Below are 13,920 nucleotides of genomic sequence, written 5' to 3'. Positions count from 1 at the left end.
CCTTGTTATTTCTATTTCTGTGTATGCAGCTGCACATTTTTAGATTATAATTTACAATCTTTAATGCACATTTTTCTGTAATATGTACATATTATATGTCACTTTATTTACACATTGTAATATGTGCATACCTGTCACTGTATATATAAATCCTACTCACTGTACATACAGTGTATAGACTTCTTCACATGTACATACTGTACTCATTTTTAGATTATAATTTACAGTCTTTAATGCACATTTTTTAAATATAATTTATAGTCCTTAATGCACATTTTTAGATTATAATTTACAGTCTTTAATGCATATTTTAGATTATAATTTACAGTATTTAATGCACATATTTAGATTATAATTTACAGTTTTTAATGCACATATTTAGATTATAATTTACAGTCTTTAATGCATATTTTAGATTATAATTTACAGTTTTGAATGCACATATTTAGATTATAATTTACAGTTTTTAATGCACATATTTAATTATAATTTACAGTATTTAATGCACATATTTAGATTATAATTTACAGTCTTTAATGCACATATTTAGATTATAATTTACAGTCTTTAATGCACATATTTAGATTATAATTTACAGTCTTTAATGCACATATTTAGATTATAATTTACAGTCTTTAATGCACATATTTAGATTATAATTTACAGTCTTTAATGCACATATTTAGATTATAATTTACAGTCTTTAATGCACATATTTAGATTATAATTTACAGTCTTTAATGCATATATTTCGATTTTTAGATTATATTTTTTTTATTCTGTTATTTATATTCTGTGTAAATACATTGAGAGAGATGTATAAATATATAAAACCTACTTGGCAAAATAAAATCAGAGTTCATGTTCATTCCTCTTTAAATGCGCGTGTGTGGTAACAACGTAACGCACGCAGCTCGCACGCATTCCACGTACTACGTAGTAGCTGAGCAGGATGACGCACCGAAGAGATTCTGTCAAAGAAAACACCGTTTAACGTCTAATAACCCGAGTTACATCCTGAGAGGACGAACATTAACCGTTTATCTGCAGCAGCAGCTCTGAGACCAGAGACAGACCCTCACACAGGTGCAGACACAGAGACAGGAGCAGGTGAGTCCCAGCTGATTCTGTCCTCTGAAACAGCTGGAACAGTTCCGGTCTGTCTCTCACTGAAGCTGCTGTGGTGATGGTTTTATCTGTGATGCTAAAATGAGCATTAAAGGCCGGTACACTGATGTATGGAGCTGGTTTAGAGGTTGTGTGTGTGTGTGTGTGTGTGTGTGTGTGTGTCGCTTCCGTGAGCTGTTGCGTCTTTGTAATGTACACACGTCACTGCGCATGCGCGAGAAATCATACTGTTTTGACTCATGTGGTTTAACTTTGGTTTATTGTCCCTTAGAGGTCAGATTTGTATCGTATTGTATTTATATATTTTGCACTATGGAACTGTGATGCTGGAAACTTGAATTTCCCTCGGGATCAATAAAGTTAATATCTATCGATCTATCTATCTATTTAGAGTGTTTTTGACCAACCAACAATATCTAAACTGAGTCCCACCCAAAACAAAAGAAGTTCACTATAAATTAATGAAAGATTTCTACCCTTACAGTTACTTTTTAAAGGTTCCATATCGTAAAAAAAGTGTGATTTTCATGTCTTTTACATTATATAACAGGTTTAAGTGCTTTATAAATACTGTTAAACTATCAAAACGCTCAATATACGGAGTAATACACATAGCCCGTATGCAGAAACGGAGCTTTTGAAAGAAGCCGTTAGGATTTCTGTCCATTTGTGATGTCACAAATCTACAATATTTAGACCATTACACGGTTTTAAACATAAACATTCTAAATGTGTCCCAGTTTATTTCCTGTTGCAGTGAATTTGAATAACATCAGCTGACAGGAAGGAAAACATGGACCCAAGCTGTTGCCTAGCAACGCAATTCTGTTGAAATGCACTAAAACGGAGCGTTTCAGACAGAGAATGAATACAGGTATATTCAGACAGACAGTACGAGGGAAAAAGTTTTTTTTTAACATTACAGCAGGTAAACATGTTCTAGTGGAAACACAAAATAGTATTAGTATGAACCTGAAAATGAGTACGATATGGGACCTTTGAGATTAATATTTGGCTTTGAGAGCCTTCAATGTGTTTTTTTCTATAAAGGTGATATTGAAACAGCAGAGCGTCTCTTTGTTTCATGCTCTCAGATGTTCTGGAAACAATTCATGGTTTAGTGGCAAATCCACAGCTATTATTGATCATAATAGTATTACTTTTGGTGTTTTATTAGAAGACAAAATGGACCTAAAAATTAATGTTGTACTATTATTATATATTATTATATCTGTGTTGTTTTATCATTATGTTGTTACTCTAAATTTGTGATTTGTGATATTGGGCTATACAAATAAAATTGACTTGACTACTAATTTTAGCCAAATTCTTTATGTATAAGGCAAAATTCTTGAAGACTCCACCCATCCCCATGTCTTATTATAATAAAACTCAACTATTAAGTCCCTGAAATGGATGAAATCCCAGTATGCCAAAAATCTCTTTATATGGTATTATTTTTTAAACTTAGTTTTATTTATTTTGTGTTTTTTAGTGATTTATTCTGTTTACATTTTTTTTTTTTATAAAACAATATGCCAAAGCTCTCTTTATGTTACTTAAAAGTTATCTGATCCTATAACTAACAATCACTTAATTATTTTTTTTAATTATTTGTTTTATTCATGACATATTCTTTTAATGAATTATTCTTTTTACATTTTATTCTTTTTATTTTATGGTAAATGTGTACCTACTGTACATAATCATTCAGTCCATGTTTATCCATCCAGTATTTATTTCTTTATATTGTTTACAACTTCCAGAACACTTGACTCTTATATAGAAATTTAATTTTTTATATTGTATTATTTTTCTCTGTTATTTCTATTTTGTATAAATAAAAACAAATAAGCCAAAGATCTCTTTATATTACTTGAAAATGATCTGACTCTATAACTAACAATTGCTTAATTGTTTTTTTTAACTTCGTTTTATTTATGTAATTTTTTATTTTTATTTTATGTCTACTGTGATATCTGCTCAGTTTTGAGGTTGTAAATTCATCTTGTGAATAATAATAATAATAATAATAATAATAATAATAATAATAATAAACATTCTTGTTTATGCGGTAACGTTGATGGAATATCATTTCTACAAACTGTTGCTTAATTATTCTGAATTATTCATATTCTGACTGTAAATATTTACAATAGGTGAATTCATTTCATTGTCCTTTATTTCCCCCCCAGATGAAAGTAGAAATGCCTGAAAAACATGTCTCACAAAGAAGATAATGAAGGGAAAGGGAGGTGAGCAGCACAAACTTACAGCATGATAGATCCCAGAATGCTTATTAAACCACTGGGGAAATCACTCCATGCAAATGTAATGCAGAAGTATTGTATTGAACCTTTGTTTTTTTACTCTCTTTTATCAGCTCTCACCGCACCGAATTGTACACCAGCATCCCTCCAACATGTCTGCCCATTGTGTACCACCCCGACTACAACATCACCTTCATGGGCCTTGAAAAGCTCCATCCATTTGATGCAGGGAAGTGGGGGAAAGTCATTCACTTCTTGAAAGGTAAGAGAAACAGAGCGGCAGATGGGGGGAGAGCGTCTCACCGAGCTGATGTGTACGGAGTCACTCAGAGAGGCAAAGAGAGGTAGAGAAGAAAAGAGGAGAGAGAGTGGAGAGGTGAGATGAAGTTGCTTTGAGAGGGGAAAGGCAGAGCAATCGAGCACAGATAATTAGAGAAAACTCCCCGTGGGAGTCTGTGCAGGTACGGTAGACGAGGCCCGGCACAGGCTTCAATGCCGAGGGGAAAACTGGCTAACTGGCACGACTTCACACAAAGCTATTGTTAGTGTGCACCATCTTTGTTATAGGAAGTGAAGTGACGTACACACAGCTTAATGAATCCACGGTTTAAAGAAAGAACTGAGCTTCTGCTGACCTTGGGTGTTTTTTAAAAAGTGGATGATTTTGATGATTATTTAATCAGCATATTTAGAAAATCATACAAAGACGCCGTCTGTGTTGCATTCACAGTCAGAGGCTGAAGTTTTTAAAACAGTAGCTTGTACAGTAAGTTAATAATCTTTCTGTGTTCCAGTCATCCAAGAAAAAACAACATAGTCCCACACAAAAAATAAATCTGAGATTTCAAGAATAAAGTCATATTATTTATTATTTTATCATTTTTTCATAAAGTTATGACTTTATTCTCGTAATATTACGGCTTTCTTTTCTTGAAATAATATGACTTTATTCTCATTAAATTACGACTTTTTTTCTTGTAATATTATGACTCTATTCTCGTAATATCCGTTTTTTGGGCCCTAATACTCCGTCGTAATGAAAAGTGTTAAGCACGAAAGTTGCAAAATCTCCAACTCTATAAGAAGGTTTATTTGATAGAATTGATGTCACACAGTTTTTCATGTAACAACAGCTACATACTTTCCGTCTCAAGCCTGTTTGACTCTAATCAGACGATGCCTTTCTGTCTCAGAGGAGCAGTTCATCACTGATGGGAACATCGTGGAAGCCCGTGAAGCTACTGAAGAGGATCTGCTGGTGGTTCACCCCAAACGCTACCTCAACAGATTAAAGGTTTGCTTTGTTTTTTTTCCCTCAACACTGCCAACCTTTAGTGCATCTCTCATTATGACAGCATGGCATGTTCACTACAGTTCTTCATCTCTTCACTCCTCTGTGTATTACATGCATCGCTCCGTAGTACTGAGGAGCTGAGGGATCCATCAGGATTTAAAATGGATTTATTAATGAAAACTACTATATGTTCCCATTTAATATTAGCATTTACATGCACTGTTTTGCCCTTATTCTGAAAAAGACAATATCCCCACTAAGCTGTTTACATGGCTAATGAAAATGAATATTCCCTTTTACATGCAGCCATGCATTAAAAATAGGTGTGTTTTTCCTTCATACCAGAAATGTGGGCTTTTCTTTTGGCCGTGCATCTCTGCAACCTGTCAGCTAGTTGGTTTGTGTTCAACACACAGAGCTGGCTGTAAACAGGCAAGAGGCCGGGTGTCACAAATGGCTGTAAAATCCTCAATTGAGACTCAAATCTATCTGTTTATATTATGTTTATATCTTGTTTATATCTTATATTGTATATTGGTAGAATTACATTTTTGTATTCTTATTTTATTCTAACATTTTAATTATTCTATTGTTATTTTTACTGCTTATTTGCACCAACGAACCAAATCAGCTGTTTGTAACGTGACACACGGGACATGAACAGCGGTCTCCTGGGTGAAAGCCTTGTGTTTGTTGAACCCATCCACCTCCCTCCCGTCCACTCTGTGTGGGTTTACATTATAGTTAATGGAACGCATGGTGTGTTTCAAAATGACGCCAAAGGGTGCCGTGTGCGGCGGTACCGAACGACGACGGCCGTGAAGAAAGCCTCCGTATTTAGCGCCCTGGAAATGAGAACTGTCTGGCATCCCATAGGGGAGTTAGTCCTCATTCAAATCAATCATGTCGAGCATATTCAGAAGACAGCACCTCTCTGAGTCTCTTTGAGTCGATAAGAGCTTTTGCACTTTTAATTTATCAGCCGGAGTTGATTAGGATGCTCTTTGGATTTTCCTTCCTGAGAGTGTATTTGGGAGGCGGCTGCAGTTCAGTTGTTTGTGGCCGTTTGCCACACAGTCAGTGATATAGAAACACTAAGATGAGGTTGTATATCTTTCATAACAGAGTGTCTGCTGCAGGAAAAGTGAAGCTGATAACAGTAGTTCAAAGACTATCATTTATTTATTCTCCCCCTCTGCTGCGTGCACAACCAAATCTTGGAGGGCTCAAGAGAGGTACCTCAGTACTCTGCTGTGAATTTCCATTCTTCCGTGCTGTCCCTGTTTTCATGTGAGAGTCGAGGCTCAAGCCTAAACCCACTGGCAGCATTATTATGTCTTTCTTTTGTCAGCTTTTCTATATCCAAACCCTGGTGGGCCAGACATAGAAACATCCTCCTGTTTGGCATTCTGTGCTTTTCAGTCAGCTGTGTCTTTGTTTGCCTCCATAAGGTGTAAAGTCACAGCTCAGATCTCTATAATACGCTGTCTGATTGTGTTCCTTTTCCCTGTAGTGGTCTCTGGTGGTGGCGACCATCACAGAAATCCCGCCTCTCATGTTTCTGCCTAATTTCCTGGTGCAGCGGAAAGTGTTGAGGCCTTTGCGGACACAGACTGGAGGAACAATAATGGTAGGGATCTGAGAGCCTCATCTCCTCTTCATGTCTCTTCACGTTTATAGCTCCTAATATTAACATATTTTACACATCTTCCTACAACCCACCCTCATTCCTCAGAGGAAGACTTAGAGATGATAGTGTACCACTATCAAATAATAATTTGTGATGCACTCTGTTACCTTTGTCAGATAATACAAGCTTCTACACGGGCATCACAGATCACACATGCAGCTCCCAGCCAGCATCACAAATGGGAACATTTAACGTCAAATGAAGATTTTGAAGGCATTTCCACAAAAATTGCTTTTAATTTGTTAAAGGGCGAGTCATCTGCGTTCTGTTCCGCTTTTTTCAAATGGAAAGTCCACTCAGCCGTTGTGATGTAAGTTAACAAAGTAAGCTAATCAAAGCTATTAAATAAGGTTAAGTAAAGTGGGGTTGTATGTACAGTATATTTCTGCATTCTGTGAGGTAAAATCACTGTTTTTGTCAATGGAGTCCGGTGGCTTTGAAGAGAGCGATATAACGGCGTTGGTTCCCCGTTGGAAAGGGCTGTCTGACGGCGAGGTAAAGCGGCTGTTAACAGGAGCAGCAGAAAAACATATTTTAGCCACCTAAAAAAAAATCAATATCTGTTTAAGTGTACGCTATATTTAGAATATTTTCACCGCTTTACCTCGCCGTCAGACAGCCCTTTACCTCGCCGTCAGACAGCCCTTTACCTCGCCGTCAGACAGCCCTTTACCTCGCCGTCAGACAGCCCTTTACCTCGCCGTCAGACAGCCCTTTCTGACGGGGAACTGAAGCCATTATCTATGCTCTCATCAAAGCTACCAAACCAGACTCTATTCACAAAACCAGTTATGTTACCTGCCGGTCTACGGTTAATTTGTTCGTGTTATTGTGTGACTTTAGGATCTGAACTAACATATAAACACATAAATACTATAAAAATAAACAGAAAAGAAATAATTCAATAATAAAATAAAGCAATTACTAGTACAACAGAGGTGTTACAGAGGTGAGATTCAGGGAAATAAAGTCACAAGTTAAGTCAAGTCAAGTCACAGTTAATTGGGAGTCCAGTCTAGGAAAAAGTGGAATTTTCTTAATCAGTTCAACCACCCTGGACCGCTCACAATGTTCACCTCATTATATATCTCGGCAAGGTTTGAGGCGGCCTTCTCCATTACCAACCTGTCAAGGAAAGACCTCAGCCACTGATCTCCGTCCCATAAATCTCTCACTTTCTAGTGCGGTGCAATGAATCTTTTGGCTGTCATCCAAACAAAACAGTTTTATAGAATTTAATTTGATGTTTTATGCAAATGTTTTAGAGTTAAGGGGAATAAAAATAGTTTTGTCCTTGCTGATAGAAGATAGCCTGAGGGGGGATAGCAATTGGAGTGAACACCTGTGAGGGGGATGGGGGGAGCACCTGCTGAGGGGAAATTACATCCAAAGTGTTGTACTGAACTAGTAGGATCAGAACTTTCTCAGACTGCTGTTGAGACTGGGTGTTATCTGACCTTAAAGTAATCAGAAGGATGGGTGAATGTGAGACAGTTAGCTTCACAAGGATCACTCCAAGGTTGTTTTTCTGACAGACGGGGCAGGTATTGGTTCGGTTTTCACCAATAGAAATGGGGAGATCTGGTGGAGTATTTCCCAGAGACGAACAGCAACCAGATCGATCTTGCAGTGGTGAGACAACATGCACTTGGAGAGGTAAAATTGTCATGTTCAGGTTCTTGAACCTGTCATTGTGTCAGAGAAGAGGAAGGGAAAGTTCAGCCAAGTATTGTCTTCTCTGAACTGGAGTGGGCCGAGGACAGAGCCCTGAAGTACACCAGTGGAGAGCAGTTGATGGATGTTGTGTAGCTGTGGATGCAGTTGTGGTCGGCTTGATGGACGGAGAGCTTAACTAGAGATGCCAAGGTCTGTTAGGGTGCTCAGTGGCAGGTGGTGGTTGACACCTGCTGCTTCGGGTCCAGCAGGTTGTTCTGTGGTAGATTAGAGACTACCAAGTATCTATAGAGAGGTAGACATTTTATCTTGTTTGTGATCAAGTGAAATTGCAGCTGTAGTGGATTTAACACCTGTAATTGTGCCAAAAGGTAGCAAATGAAAAGTTCAGTTTCTATCAAGGAAATTTGTTTTAACACCACTAATTTCTTTAACACATTTATGCAACTTGAGATTTTTAGGCTCAGTTTTAAACCAACTATTTCACACTAGCTTGTCAAGAAGGAGGCTAAATAACGCTCCAAACTAATTTAGTCGAGCAGCATATTTGTCCACTCCCATGTAGATAAGAGTATTAAATACTTGACAAAGCTCCCTTTAAGGTACATTTTGAACAGATAAAAAAATGTGTGATTAATTTGCGATTAATCACAATTAACTGTGGACAATCTTGCGATTAATCGTGATTAAATATTTTAATCGATTGACAGCCCTAGTTTCTATAAGAGACACAACACAGTAGATTGATGATCTCAGTTTGTGAGCCTCCCACTAAAACTCTTGATTGATCTTGTCCTCTTTGTGCAGTTTACTTTGTTTTCAGCGGAGCATGAAGAGAAACTAAGAGCCATCTCTATAAATAATGCTGAAGAGCAAGGAATAAACAGGAAGCTGATGTGGTAGAAGTATGGCTGGTCTGATGCGTTTTGATGGTTGATGGAGACGTGAAGATGCAATTAGAGGTCTATAGTAAAATAGGCTTGGTGCTCTCACTGCTTACACTGAGCGCTTGTTTTCCCCAGAAAGAGGAGTGTTAGAGCCATGGCCAGAGTGTGTGCATACATGCTAAAGTGTGTTAATGCTCATCCATCCATATTGGCATTTACACACAACCTCCCCAGACTCATATCTCCTCCCCTCAGGAGTCCAACACCCGAATATATCGCCCCTTTTTTCATCCGAAAGAGAAATCTTGACCTGCGTCTGAAAGGAGCTGCTGCCACTGTGCATGTAACATCATTCCTCTTAGTCATAGTTACTAATGATTTATCTGATTACATTTTAGCCATCAATCCCTGAGAACAATATAGTGGTTTGAAGGTTTTGTCACTAAGTTCCCAAGAATGTCCTTTATTTGTGAAGTGTAGTAGATAAGCCCCGTTGGTTTCTTAAGAGGATGAGCCGGTGGAGCAACCAGCCCTAAATAACCTCTTCCTCATGCGGAGCCATGCACGTTAGGATTAGGTTGATCAACAAACAAACACTGCCTGTCTCTCTTTTCTCAGGAGTAGATTTAACATCTAGTGGGGCTGTAGGAGAATCCCCTGAGGAAAACGCTGCACAATGAGGCATACGCAAGCTGCATCATGTTTCAGTTTGTTTGGGACCGGAGACACGGGGAGAGAAAAAAAAGCGCTCAACAGCGTGGTGCTACTAAACCTGAGGGGACGCACACTATTTTTTCCCTGATAAAGCAACACTGAGAACAACAAATCTGTGTTTAAATCAGCAGGAGGAGAGTTAGTAACGTTAGCTGTTATCAGCCGTTAGCAGCACAGTCCTGACTGGTTAAATAACGGAGCTACTAACATTAACGGAGGTGCCATTGAGTTATTGTTATGAGGCGTTCAAAGTCTGCTGAGTGAAGGTAAATTACAACGTTATCATGATGCATTCAAATGTAATCTTGTAAAATTAAGTTTTTGGTGAGGAACTTGGATAAATCCAGTTGTCTGGAGATGTTTCCACAGTCGTAGTAGTAGTAATATTAAATAGATATTAGAGAGAGAATTATGACCTGTTTAACTTCCGAACACTAGCTCTAAGCAGCTTGCCAAGATATTTTTTAATCAAAGCAAATATTTAAATAATAATAATCATTTTAATTGTGTTTTTGTGCAAATAACCACTATAGATGACAATAACAAAGTACAGTACTGTGTACACTACCATCCCTCCCCTAAACAATAGGGCTCCCCTGGAAGCCACGGTGTAATTCGAACACTGTAATTTACCGTGCATATAATGTTATTCGTGTAAAATATATCAAACATTGAATGACATCAGATGTAAAATATTGTTCCTTCATTAACATAACATTTCTGAGTGGCAGACAAAAAACAAAACTTGTCTACCACAGTGGCAGGAAGTGAAAGAAGTTCATTTCAGACCCTGAAGGGACACAAATGGAGGTGTGGCGTGAGAGCTCCTAATGAGTGATCGAGCTCCGGTTTGATCAATCACTCGCTGCATCGGTGAGCAGGTTGATACCTGGGGAGAGAGAGAGCAGGAAGAAAACACACATAACACTTCCCTACATGGTTGGAGGGCAGATTTACAAATCGAGATCCGTGCTCTGCACTGGAAAGCAGCATTTGAATGCATCACCTTGAGACATTCTTCTAATTTCATAAAGACATTGTTTTTTTCTTCTGGTGAATTCAGAAGCCACTTAATTTGCATTTTGTGGTCTATTAGAAAATGTAATTTTCTTTGATGAATTGATGTTCTGTTTCACTCAGAAAGTTTTTTTTTATTATTCATATTTCTATGTTGATTTAGAAAACGTAACTGACATATTTTGTCTTCCACAGGCAGCAAAACTGGCTGTTGACCGAGGATGGGCTGTAAATATAGGTAAGTGAGTTTCTAGTACAGATACACACAAACTATAAATAGACAGCTAGTCCCTCTGCACTAAACTGGTACACATTTAACTCTAATATGTGAGAGTGACTTACCTTGTGTGTGTGTGTGTGTGTGTGTGTGTGTGTGTGTGTGTGGTTTGATCAAAGTTGATGGTAACCAAGCAACCCACCAACTGTCAGCAAATTCTTAATCAAATGCTGCTAAGACAGTTTGTGACATCAGAGAAAAGAGAAAAGCACAGAGTGTAAAATAGATCTCTCTCAAGAGGAATAACCCAAACTGTTCTTAACTTCAGAAGAACATTGTATATATTAATGTTAGACTTCATCACTGAGATCAAGAAGCTGACTGAGAAAATGAGGTTTTCGTGAATATAATAAATTAAATGCAATTGCATTAATGACAAAAATGTTCAACTCAGATTTTTCAAAGTCTGACGCAAGGCTGCATCATTTTTCATCCAGATCCTGGTACGACACTCAATTTCACACTTCAGTTTGAGAACAGTTTGAACAGTTATAGTGCAGTATGAGCATGAATCGCTCACTCTCCATGAAAGAACGCAAAGATCGGAGGCTCTGTGTGCTGTCGTACTGACTGCATCTCCCTGGTAACACTGAACCACAGGCTTGATGGTGCACTAACTACACCAGCTCTAGGGATGTGACGGTGCACTAACCACACCAGCTCTAGGGATGTGACGGTGCACTAACCACACCAGCACTAGGGATGTGACGGTGCTCTAACCACACCAGCACTAGAGATGTGACGGTGCACTAACCACACCAGCACTAGAGATGTGACGGTGCACTAACCACACCAGCTCTAGGGATGTGACGGTGCACTAACCACACCAGCACTAGGGATGTGACGGTGCTCTAACCACACCAGTACTAGAGATGTGACGGTGCACTAACCACACCAGCACTAGAGATGTGACGGTGCACTAACCACACCAGCACTAGGGATGTGACGGCTGTGACCGCTCCGTCCTCCTGGCACCGATTAACGCTACCTCATTAACGTTATGGTTCCCTTATATCATCGGGTTTAAATCTGAAATATTGCCAAATAGGCATGTTTGCTTTTCGCTTTGACACCAAATCCTCCGCCATCTCTCCGTCTGTCAACTCTCTCTGGTCAACGTGTGTGTGAAATATGACACCTGCCACTCTGAGCTGACTCCTTAAGATGCGTTCACTGTCAGATTGAAGCGTCCGTCGTCCGACTATCTATTGATAACAAGACGGCGTTGGGGGCGGTGCTTCACCTGCTGGTCTGAACTCAGAGCGCCCTCTTCTGCTCAAACAAAGCACTGAAAAAGACGAGAGAAAGCAGATCAGTGGTTGTATGACTAGATGCCCTGATATCGGATATATTCAGTTTTCCGTCTCAACGATGCGTCCCGTTTTTATATCGCGATATTTCGTTGCACGATATTTCGTCACACCCCTCGTTGATACCAGCTTTGCTTGTGTTACTTTTGCATTCCCCCTGCCATCAGTGGCCGGGCTGATTGAGTAGGAGGTCTTTGGCTGAAAAGTGAGGGTCATCCTTTATTCCCCCCGGTTTGTGCCAAGCAGGGAACAAAAAAAAGCTGCATCAGACTTTTACTTTGTACCTCGTGCTGACTCAGCGACTTCACCTTCTGTTGATGAATCAGGAAGAAAAGATTGTTCTGCATCAATAAACAGGATTTTTTTAATAAAGCTATAAAGGCTATTCAAATGTGTCTGACATCTGCATATTGTGTGTCTCAACACTATGAGGATGTAGAGGTTGAGACTGTTTAGAGAGGCCAGGCAATGAATGGTAATCATATTTCACCTGTCGCCTTGCTGGCCTTTATTAATATTCTCCTCTCTTCTCCTGTAGTTTAATGAGCATGAGCGTAGCAGGGCAGCGGAGAGGAGAACTCTTAACCTGAATGAAGGCTTATCATCCCAATCTTTTCTACTTCATCCCTGTGCTGTACATTGCTGCTCTTCAGGCATTTATAGTAGCGATTGAACCGTCCCATTCTGGTGTGAATACAGCCATTGTTGTACCACAGGGGAACAGCAGCCATTTTTATAAGCTGCAATAAACTCGATAACAGCCCGGGACCAATTATGGTCGTTTAGAATAATAGACTTCTCAGATGTGCGGTGACCCGCTCGGCTCGTCTAATGGCCCCGACACTGAGCCGCTGTTATTTTCTGTTTCCCAGGAGGAGGCTTCCACCACTGCTCCAGCGACAAGGGAGGGGGCTTCTGTGCCTACGCCGACATCACTCTGGCCATCAAGGTAAGACTGATCACCGGAAACATTCACTCAAACACTGGCGATGTTCACATGTCGGGAGAAGCCTGGCTATTAAGTATTCAGTTAGAGGTCTTATTTGATTAAAGTGAGACTATGTCACTGCTTAAAGAAAAATATAACACAGTGTTCCTCTTACAATTGAAATTATACAGTACATTCATAAGGAAACAAACACACTCTTGCTTACTTCAATCCCCTCAGGAGGTTAGCTGCTTCAGTCTTACTTGGTCTGGTATTACTCGTAGCTAATGTTTGCAAACTTAAAGGATAGCTTCACTTTTTTTTGCAGCACCAACTAAGGGCGTTTTCACATTCGGTACGATTGATCCGTACCGTGCCACAACAATCACCAACTCTGGTTTGGTCGTAATAAACTCTTATTTCACCGAGTTTGATGTGAAGATATGCCGCTCTACACGTCGTTCCCCATCCGCTGTCTCTTTCTCTCTGTCCGCTGAGCAGCTGAGTGTCTCTCGTTCTTCGCAGACAGACCATTAAACCAGCTAAATAAAATAACAAACATCACCCGACCCCATCGCCTACTATTATCTATATTTTAAGGAACCTCTCGCCGGCCTTCCTGCTGTATCATCCACGGCCGTACAGTTCAGAGGACGAGATCGGCGCATGCTGCGTGCAGATACAGACATAGATATGAAACAGTTTTATGTATACAGATTTTGGAGGAAAGC

At 39.3% G+C, this 13,920-nt stretch overlaps 1 protein-coding gene across 4 annotated transcripts in view; it reads left to right on the top strand.

The window, feature by feature from the left end:
• Positions 1-903: 903 nt before the first annotated feature.
• The window catches only part of hdac11 (histone deacetylase 11), a 49,487-nt gene continuing 36,470 nt past the window's right edge, over positions 904-13,920 (top strand). For 2 of the 4 annotated variants that reach the window (XM_074633190.1, XM_074633279.1), the window contains exons 1-7: positions 905-1,110; positions 3,324-3,383; positions 3,512-3,660; positions 4,592-4,692; positions 6,206-6,322; positions 10,870-10,912; positions 13,134-13,210. In XM_074633190.1, the coding sequence (XP_074489291.1) occupies positions 3,349-3,383; positions 3,512-3,660; positions 4,592-4,692; positions 6,206-6,322; positions 10,870-10,912; positions 13,134-13,210 (522 nt within the window). In that variant the 5' untranslated portion in view covers positions 905-1,110; positions 3,324-3,348. Of the gene's footprint in view, positions 1,111-3,323; positions 3,384-3,511; positions 3,661-4,591; positions 4,693-6,205; positions 6,323-10,869; positions 10,913-13,133; positions 13,211-13,920 lie in introns of all 4 variants that reach the window. The other 2 variants (XM_074633100.1, XM_074633008.1) reach the window with 2 other exon arrangements.

The sequence above is a fragment of the Sebastes fasciatus genome, chromosome 1 (genome assembly GCF_043250625.1).
Source record: "Sebastes fasciatus isolate fSebFas1 chromosome 1, fSebFas1.pri, whole genome shotgun sequence".
In the NCBI taxonomy this organism is placed as follows: Eukaryota; Metazoa; Chordata; class Actinopteri; order Perciformes; family Sebastidae; genus Sebastes; species Sebastes fasciatus.
Note: the sequence above shows the minus strand (reverse complement) of the source record. Positions and strands in the feature narration are given on the sequence as shown.